At 38.1% G+C, this 9,836-nt stretch overlaps 1 protein-coding gene across 2 annotated transcripts in view; it reads right to left on the reverse strand.

Annotated features, from left to right (window-relative positions):
- The window catches only part of LOC102300710 (butyrophilin subfamily 3 member A2), a 13,021-nt gene extending 3,317 nt beyond the window's left edge, over positions 1-9,704 (reverse strand). The window contains exons 1-6 of one of the 2 annotated variants that reach the window (XM_005951052.3): positions 9,437-9,704; positions 7,042-7,383; positions 6,457-6,670; positions 6,231-6,295; positions 4,796-4,915; positions 1,939-4,656 (exon numbers count right to left, since the gene is read on the reverse strand). In XM_005951052.3, the coding sequence (XP_005951114.1) occupies positions 4,124-4,656; positions 4,796-4,915; positions 6,231-6,295; positions 6,457-6,670; positions 7,042-7,383; positions 9,437-9,488 (1,326 nt within the window). In that variant the 5' untranslated portion in view covers positions 9,489-9,704 and the 3' untranslated portion in view covers positions 1,939-4,123. Of the gene's footprint in view, positions 1-1,938; positions 4,657-4,795; positions 4,916-6,230; positions 6,296-6,456; positions 6,671-7,041; positions 7,384-9,436 lie in introns of those variants that run through there. The other variant, XM_005951053.3, reaches the window with a different exon arrangement.
- Between the last annotated feature and the right edge of the window lie 132 nt (positions 9,705-9,836).

Here is a 9,836-nt window from a genome sequence, read left to right on the forward strand (position 1 = left end):
TGCCCAACTTTACCATATAAGAAAAGCATGTTTTCAGCCTGTATATAGCGAGAAATTACAACAGCTAAAGGTGCTTTAGAGTGTAAGAAACTGGGAGCTGGTTCCACAGAAGGGCAGTCTGAAAGCTGAAGGCGCTGCCTCCTCATTCTGCTTTAAATATCAGACGAACCACATGTCTGAGAGCGATGTTAATCTGTTAGTGCGATGTGGTGTCTTTAAGATAAGGTGTCTGTTTTGTCTGAAATAAGGAGGAGACAGTTGCAGTCTCTGTGGATAGTTTATCCCTGCATAACGTCAAATAAAAAAAATCAGACAAAATGTCATAATAATTTTTCCAGCAGGAGACTCACAGTTCCAGGCAGGTAAAACGTCATGCACAAATACACTGAAACATTTCTGTGTACGTGCAAGTAGTAAATTTACTTCAATTTTTGTTTTGTTGCCTTTTTTATAGCATGCGCAACGAAGGAATTCCTGTCATGTGAGGCAGATTCTTAAACTTTCTGCATAACGTGAGTCAAATAAATGCAGAACAAACATTTGTAGGAAACTTTGCAATAAAACTGAGGGACAGTTATAAAGAAAACACATTAAAAACACATTTTTTTAGCACAAAACCACACTGTTACTCTCTGCTGCAACCGTGACAGCAAAATCACCGATAAACGTACACAAAAAGTACTCTGAAAAAAAAGTTACTGTACTTGTGTCACACATTGCGCACACTGATGTCACAGTAAATGGCTTTATTTTGGAAACTGTGGTCATTTGCTGTTTGCACACAAACAACAGCAGCAGTGTGATTTCCCTGCTGACTGCAGTCGGTGCTCTACAACAGAAATGATCCAAAAATAACCTTTGGAAGTGAGTGAACTTCAACTTGAAATGAGAATTGAGGAACTGGGTGTCAATTTAGTCGAGTCATGTCGGTCAAAATGAACTTCCCCTAAACGTAGAAATGAACTGCAACATTCAGATTGTGAGAAACATTTGGTAATATCGCTCAGCGTTTTAAGTTTAAACACAGAGAAGCTCTTTAAATGACTGACACACAGATTTTGAGCTTGTTTCCTCAAAATGTAAACAAATAGTCAAACAAACATCCTGCTTTTATCGTCAGAACTTCGATAGACTGAATAATACAGAAACTTTAGCAAAGGTATTAAAGGTAGACAGATACGCACTTTTACAGCGACTCTGTGTTAACATTTGTAAAGTGACTCGCTGAAAACACAAATCCATAAATCTCACCTGTACAACAAGATGAGGACAGGACAGCGGCGAGCAGGACAAACCACAGCGACCTGTTCAAACAGGCATCAAAACAAACTTTGTTGACTTCGTCCATGGTTCCTCTTCAGAGAGCAGCCCGACACAGACGAAGCGGAACAGTTTCGACTGTTGTAGTTCAAGTCGTAAAAAGAGAAGAAGGCGGGATCAGAGCCATAATTTCATCATGCTGTCTGATAATTTTACACATTTATAGCTCTTAGTAGACAACAATCAAAGTACTTCTTCTTATACAGGTAGGTTTCCTTTCATCATCTATTATAAGTTTATTAATCATCATTAAATTGAAAGTAGCTTCGTAATGCTGGATGCTATAGCGCTTTTCTACTATACCTGACCACTCGGAGGCTTTATATAGTACATATTGTACTATATGACACATTCATCCATTCACACAGTCACACACGCAACTTTTTTTAACACCTAAGTGCTTTCGGTATTTCTGTCTGCTTTCTGTTTAAACGCTGGTTCATCTCTTGATTTTGGAGCCTTATAACACTTGAATGATTTATAGGTCAGTGTTAAGGTCAGAGTTTCTTATAGTTTGCACATCTTTTGTCGACCAGTGTGCTGAGCAAGTGAAACTGAAATAAGAAACTGCAAATTACAGCACACACAACCAAAGCTGTCAACATATTTCAGGCTTATGGAGCAAATTTCATCATTTACAAGGCTCAAAAACAAGTCAAAGGATTTTAACGAAAAAAGGTAGTGTTAGTGGGAAAAGTGGGACATTAAGTTGTGTTTTTATGTGATTTTTTCATCCCAAAGGAGGTAAGGAAGACTCTTTTATGTGTTTCATAAATCAACATAAATTAATTAAGATTCATGTGTTTGATTATATCGGCAGGTAACAGGTAAATTTATATTAAAATTATTTAAACAGCAGGGAAGTATTGTGAAAATATTGCAACTTTGTAATTATAAAGTGTTTATTTTTAGCTCCTCTCAGCAGTCAGGCATGAGCATACAAATATGCTTTATAGATTAAAAACAACTGTCAGCTTCATGGAGGATTCAAACCCAGCACCTGCTGATAAAAGTCAACTTGGAGAAGTGTGACACCGCTTTTCTCTCTCACACATTTCTCTGTCAGCTAATTAAACAGATGCAGTTAATGTTGATTTCTTAAAATTATTGTATTCATGGTTAAGGTTGTGTTGTGTAAAACAACTAAAACAATGTTAGTTTGCACACACAGAGAATGGCCAGGTTTAAATAATATAAGCAGTTAATTCACAACACAAAGGGTTAATATTTCAACCAAATAACAATGTGTATCATGTTGGTGTGTAGAGTATGTTTGAATGTGAGTGTGTGTCTTTCTTGCCCTCAGTGTCAGCCTGACATCTACTGACAATAGCTGCTTAGTGTCCAAAATGCCACTGAGGTCCAGCTTTAATGTCCACCGAGGACTTTTTGATGTAGGGTCATAGAAAGAGAGATGTTATTGTTACCTTATTACTACTGCCTTTAGTAAGGTGCTGTAAATTCATTTTCTGACATGATGCTAATATCAATTTAAAAAGTGTCCTTTTGATTTTTTGAACAGTGTAAAAATAAATGTTTACAAATAAAACAAAAAAGCTTCCTTATTTGATAACACTAAATGTGGCAAAACCTCAATTCTTACTGGATCAAAGATGATCAAGTGTTTATTCCTATAAATATAATAAAACTTCAAACTTTTCAATCTGCAGCTTGCAAAGTTTTCAATAATATACTGCTCATAGACAGGAAGCACTCTGGTTTTATTTAGTCTCATTTAATGCACAAAGACTGCAGCACGATCAATTTTTTAACAAATGTAACTTTTATACCATGAAACTGTACAAAACCCCATCAGTTGAATCTCTGTAATTGAACACAAATGCAAAATGACATCATTTATAAACATCACATTAAAGAGAAAAGTGCGAAACAACAAGAATTTAATTCCCGGCAACAAAGTCCCAGGAGTGAAAAGTAAACACTTAAAGCATTTGTGCTTTCCATCAAAGTGATGGAAAACAGTAAGGCTGAAGTAACAGAGGCTCTGAATAGAATTCACACTTTCATATTATTGTAGGATCTTTACAATATAAAGCACCTTAAGGCAATCTGTTGCTGTGATTTTGTACTACATAAATATAAAAATGAATTGCATTGAACTGAGACATTCACTGTGGCTCAAGTAAAAGAAAAATAGTAGTAGTGGTAAAATAGTATTCATTTGAAATGTTGGCAGTGCTTGCCTTTATTTGTTCATAAAGTATGAACAAACTATATGGGAATGGGGATAAAACACACACAACAGATTTGTGTCTACATGCTGTTAATAAACTAGTAAATGAGGGTCAATCTGACCCAAATACTGTGACTGAATGTCAGCATCTTGCAGGAATAGTAGTGGTCAACAACTTATTGCAAGTTTCTATTTTATAAATAGATTACACTAAAACCTTTCTTATAGGCAGCCTTGTGTAACAGCTATTACAATATGGATCACTCTCAAGCTGCAAAGATTTAGGGTAATCTGCTACGGAGATCTTAGCTGCTCGAAGCTGATGATTCAGCCGGCTTTAGAGGCTCAGTGGGAAGAATTTTGTACACATACGTTACTTTTCCTTTTTTTTTCCAAACCACCCAAACTTCCATCTAACTGACAGCTTTTACTAAGATTCAGTCACTAACCTGAGATGTTTCATTTAGTGTATGAATGTGAGAGTGAATGAATATTGGTATTGTAAAGCGCTTTGGGTGCCTTGAAAAGCGCTATATAAATCCAATCCATTATTATTATTATTATTTATACAATTTTTAAATCTGCCTGATCACATTTAGTTATCACTCTTTATCCAATCAGATTTTCATCTTCGGATAAATCTGCCAGGACACCGTATGGGTTGTTAGAAATGCCTGAGAGAGTATTCCTGCGTGGAGACCTTGGAATGACTCCATGAGTCCGTTTCACAGACAGACTAGTTGAACGGGGAAAAGGTTTTTCTTTTGAATCTAGAGGAGTGAATGACACAGCATCATTAGTTATTGAGACAGCAGAACTGCCGCCATAACTGCTTCTTCTCATCTGTGGGCTGCGTGCTGGATTTTGTCTTAACGCAACAGGTTTTGAGTCCTTAGTCTGGGGTAAGGTGCCAGATTTTGGATGGCTGCCGTTGGCTGAGGATGCTGGCTTAAGGGGCTTGCTTTGGTAGGGAGACTTTGGTGGGGGTGGGATGCCACATTCAGAGGTGCCTGGTGAGGATCTAGGGTTATTTGAGGACTGGCTGGACTGTTGTGCTGGACTCTGCCTGGATTTGAGGTCGTTCAGCTCTTTAGTTAATCGCTTGATCTCGTCTTTCTCCAAGCTCGATTTTTGTCGTCCCACTGTATGAACACAAAAAAAATATACAGTTAGCACTTCTTTCACTCCTGACGGTCACTGATCTTACAACAATGACAAATGTTAGTGAATGAAAAAATACTTAGTAACAGTTAAACATAGAGCCAAAAAAAACTGACTTACCAGACAAGTAACCTCTCTGGACTAAAAAGAGCAAAGTAAAAACACAGATTACTGTGTGCACCATGATGGTCGTCACCACAGCAGTTGCGATGATTCGAGTGGAGGATTTCATGCATTCATCTGAAATGATTTTAAAAAAAAAAAATAAGATCAAGCACGAACAATGGGATAAAATAAAACTCATTACACGAGGAGATTATCTCCATAGTTTGTTTTCTAAGCTGCTTTTAACTGAAATGTTACCACTAAGGTTTACATATCAACGCATAGTAATATAAATATAAAAATATGATCTGGGCCATACAGTTTGAAAATAATTTAATTACAAAACGTGTCTTTATTTATTTAACAAAAATTAAGACAAAATGCAAAAGCAGTCTGTGGGAAACCAAAGTACACCCTTAATGCCTTCATAGGAATTAAGAGGGTAAGCAGCCAGCTGCAGCTGATCAAACGCACTTGATTAATTGATCACGAGCAATAAAAGTCTGCAGGTCTGGAGCATTCAAGTGTGTTCTAACACAATGCAACAACTCTGCCTCGAGCAGACATCCCAGCAAATTCACCCCAAGGTCAGATCAATGCATACAAAAAAAAAGGACTCCAGCAATGAGCTTATAGAGGCAACTGTTGTTGATCATTAATCTGGCATAGGTTAAAAGGCCATTTGCAAATAGCCTGAAGTCCATAGTTCGACAGTGCAAAAGATTATTGACAAATGGAAAACGTTCAGGACAGCTGCCGGTCTAACAGGAGTAAAATGGAATTGTTTGCCATTTTTGCAAACGATTTCTATCTTGTTCAAAGAGAAGATATAAAACAAAGTTCTAAGCTAATCGACCTTAGTGTTCTCCTTTTTTAAAAAGAATCGATAAAGAATCGAATCGTTAAACAGAATCGAAAATGGAATCGGAATCATGAAAATCTTATCAATACCCATCCCTAGTGGTGAGACAGGAGCAACTGACACAATGTAGTGAAGAAGAGTGGACCAAAACTCCCCCAAAACATTGTGAGACACTGATAAAGTTACGCAAAAAGCAATTACACCAAGTTATCACTCCCAAGGTGTTTTCAAAACTACTGATTCATGGGCTGTATGTGGTTTCACGTTGCTTATGCATCTTCTGTTAAATAAATAATCACAAAATGTAACATGTCATGCTGTTGTTCATCTCCGGTTGTATTTAAATAACTTTAGAAATATTAAAATAAATATTTAGAATGATTGCTTATCTGTAGCCCATATACATTGAACTGCAGGAGTAATGCGATGTTAGAAGATATACTAACAACACGTTTGCTTTTTAACATCCAAAATATAGTTAAATTTGATTGTTATTTACTGAGAAGTTACTGTTTTTAATCTAAGTCTAAATCTAATTTAAATAACAATTATTTATTCATCCAGGTGTTTGTTAAAGTTCTGGTGTACCTGATATGTAAATCTCTGAGTCCCTGGTCTGGTTTACCTCAGGCTGGTGAACTCTGCAGGTGACCCTGTGATCAAAAGACACATATTTAGGATTTATTCCTTTGCTATTCTAGAAAAAGAAGAAAGTGTGCACACAGAAAATATTCTGAAAACATATCCCACTTAGTTTAACTAAATGACCCAGATTGAGCCACTTTAAGTTTGAGTATTAATACTGTAATGAAACCTGTTGGTAGCAGTCTGCAGAGTGACTCTTCTTTTGACGGTGAAGCATCCCAAAGACTCTTTATCTCTCTTTGGGTCTTCAGCACTGATTTCATTTCCCTGAGCATCAAGAAATCTAATCGTAGGCTCAGGAAACCAACACCTGGCCTCACACTGCAGAGTCAGTCCACCTCCCACATCTGGAACAATTGAGAGTGTCGGCTCAGAAACAGCACCTGCAAAAATATTCATTATTCAGGCTGTTGTCTATGACCAACATTTCAGTTCAAATGTCCATAGAAAACTGTGAGAAACAATTAGGAAATCTCATCCGAGCTTTAAGATAGAGATACATGACTAAAGAATCTGCATTTGAACCCAAGAGAACCTTTGTCACAAATGATGTGGGTGAAAATGCCCTCTGTCTGCAGAAACGGTCCCTGCAGACAGTTACTGCTGCTTAGAATAAAGAACGAAATCTGTGAAATGCACTCCTCAGGTTGTTTAAAGAAACATAAACCAAAACGTGAGGTGCGTGCAGACTTACAAAGTGAAGAAAATTACTTTAGGGGGATTAAATGCAGCTCTAATCTTTGAGTGGACGTACCTACAAACAGCTCCACTCTTGCGATGACTGTTTTCGGGTTCCTAACAATCGCACACTGGTATTTTCCACTGTCATTTCGCTGCACGTTGGACATCACCATTGACAGGTTTCCATGGTGAAGTTTATCCCTGATGAGGTTTGTTCTGTACTGAAAGACTGGATTCTTCATCTCGAAGGTCTCACATCCATCTCGGTACAGGAAGGCAATATCTGGAGGTAAACCCTCCCTACTCCACTCTACTGTTGGTACATTGTCGCTAGCAGTGGTGCTGCAGGGCAGGAGGACAGTTTCACCTGCAGAGGCTACGATCTTTGGTACATTGTTTGCTGAGGCCGCTGTTCCTGTGAAGAGAAAAAGGCATAAAACAGTGAGTAGGTCATGACTGTGTTTTGAAAAGAGTTCTCCTAACACATTTTATCTGTGTAGCAACAATATAGTTACTCATCACACAAAGTAAGCACATTTATAGGGTGCAGCTTCTTGTTAGAAACCCAGAGGACAACAGATTACTCATACATATAGGGCATGTGCATGCATGAGTAATGCCTGTGGCTTCAGATGCTGCTAAACATCTCAGTTTTAGGCAGTTTTTCAGCTTGGCTCTGTTTGATGTTGAAGAAAACTGACTATAATAGATAAAGATGCTGCAAATAAGGGATATTTTGTGTGGAAAGGTGCTAAAAGACTTCAATAACCAAACCATGAAGATAAAGCTCAGAATAGTAAACCCTTTTTAACATTTTTAACAAAAAGAGGGACTACAAATCTGCTAGTAGGGTCCCTACAGATAAGAAATCACCAATCTGCTCTAAACACATATCTGTATTAGAAAGAAAGGCTGTGGAAATGATCTTTCAAGGGTTGTTTTTTTTCTGGCTTGTAAATTGTTAAAGCAACGTAAAAGGTCATGCACATGTGCAATGAGAATACTTCTGAAAGTAAATTTATGTCTGTTTGATGTCGACTACTTCTGCACTTTTGTCCTTGTGAAACTGCTGAATTCTCTGGGGTTATACAAGTCTGTCTGCACAGCACGATCACAAGCTGAGCAGAGACAAACATTTCCAGCTACCTTCAACTTCTTCAACAGAATTGAAAGACGATTACGGGATGCAACATGAATAATATGATGGGCCACATTTAATAGGAAGGGGGAGGTGTGTTTACCAAACATGCCACTGATATACTCTAAACATCCTGTGAACTTGTCCCTGAAATCTAAAGGATAAAACTCAGGCAGTGAGAATCTGTCACTGAAGCTGCTTTTGGAAGTTTCAGCAACAAACATATGTTGAGCTTTGGTAGATCACGACTTTAACTGTTAGTCAACATTCAGAGCAAACACAGTCTAACTGTTCTGCACACGCCCATAAAAACCAGAGCAGTCACATACCTACAGTACAAGACAGTACAATGTTTTTCTATATTGTTTCCATGGTGTCATTGTCCTAAGATTATGCTAATCTATATTCAATCACATATTTAAGTTTATGTTCTTATTATGTTTGTCCAATCTCTGTGACTAATAAAGATTTACTATCTTATCTTTTCTTTTCTTATCTTAATAGGTTTCACACTTGGCAGCCAGAACTGCAAAAAAGCGTTTATGATGACCTTAAACAGCTGTCCATGCTGGGGAAACCCTCCAGTCTGACGGGATTAAAGCAAGACGACAAAGGTGAGTGGGCCACAATTTCCCCACGGCGACGTGAAACACTCACTGCCACTCATCGAAGCAAAACCCATTTCCTGTTTTTACCTTTTAATTCTTTCGACAAATGCAAACATCTGCTCACTGAAGTCGACGCCTTTAGCACATAATAGATGACCGAAGATCACACTCATGTTAGCAGCATTAACACAGAACCAGCAGGGACACACCTTTAAAGCCTTAAAGCCCGACTTCACAGTCGTCGCTTTTAAACGCATTAAGATCGTTATCTCTGTTTCTCAGATATACCGACTTCCCTTTTCGAAACATAGCGCTGTAGTCTCGCAATTATGGGATGTTTTATGGTCTTATACATTGTCTTTTTTTCTTTTTTCTCACAGACCAATCAGGAGATTATTTTTTTGTCCTTTTATCCTTTTTGTGCCCTCCTTTTTTTTTAACACTCCTTTTTCTTGCGCTTCTGTAAAGTTACTTTGTCACGCCTCAATAAAAGCCTACGCTTTCCGTGAATCAACTGAAGTACGAAGAAACCTTAAAAACCTGACTATTCAGACAACTTCTGCTTCCTGAACGGGCTCGTTTTGACCGAGCAGCTGCTGCACGGAGATCGTCCCCGGCAGCTTTTATAACAAATATATTAATGTCTGGTTTGGAAACTGGAGCGTGGAAAAGCCATCTACACCCGAAACACTCTTGTACGGTCGCCTTTATCCAAATCCTACCTGTGCAAGAAGAGTGTGCGGCGACGAGCAGCAAGAGCACAGAGATACTCATGGATGAAACACAGAAAAAGTGACCCACTGGATCCACGGGGTTTAAAAAAGGAAAAAAGGTCCCAAACTTTCTTAAACGCTTTCGTACATCCTCTCCAGGGAAGGGCCTGAAGCAAAATGACGAACTACAGTTTGGCTAAAAAGGAAACTGGTGTCAAGCCAGCCTCCAATTCGAGACTTGCAGTCAAGCCAGCCTCCAGTTTGTTTTACGTTCCCTGTGTATTCAAAGTAATACGGGAATGGATGTGAAAACCGGATTTCAAAAGAAAAGCCAACTTCGAGTGAATTAACAGATATGTTAAGAACATAATAACATATAATTCAGGCTTCTTCTTCTTTTTTTTTTTTT

Source organism: Haplochromis burtoni, unplaced genomic scaffold, assembly GCF_018398535.1.
Source record: "Haplochromis burtoni strain Fernald_Lab_line unplaced genomic scaffold, NCSU_Asbu1 Contig_920, whole genome shotgun sequence".
Lineage (NCBI taxonomy): Eukaryota > Metazoa > Chordata > Actinopteri > Cichliformes > Cichlidae > Haplochromis > Haplochromis burtoni.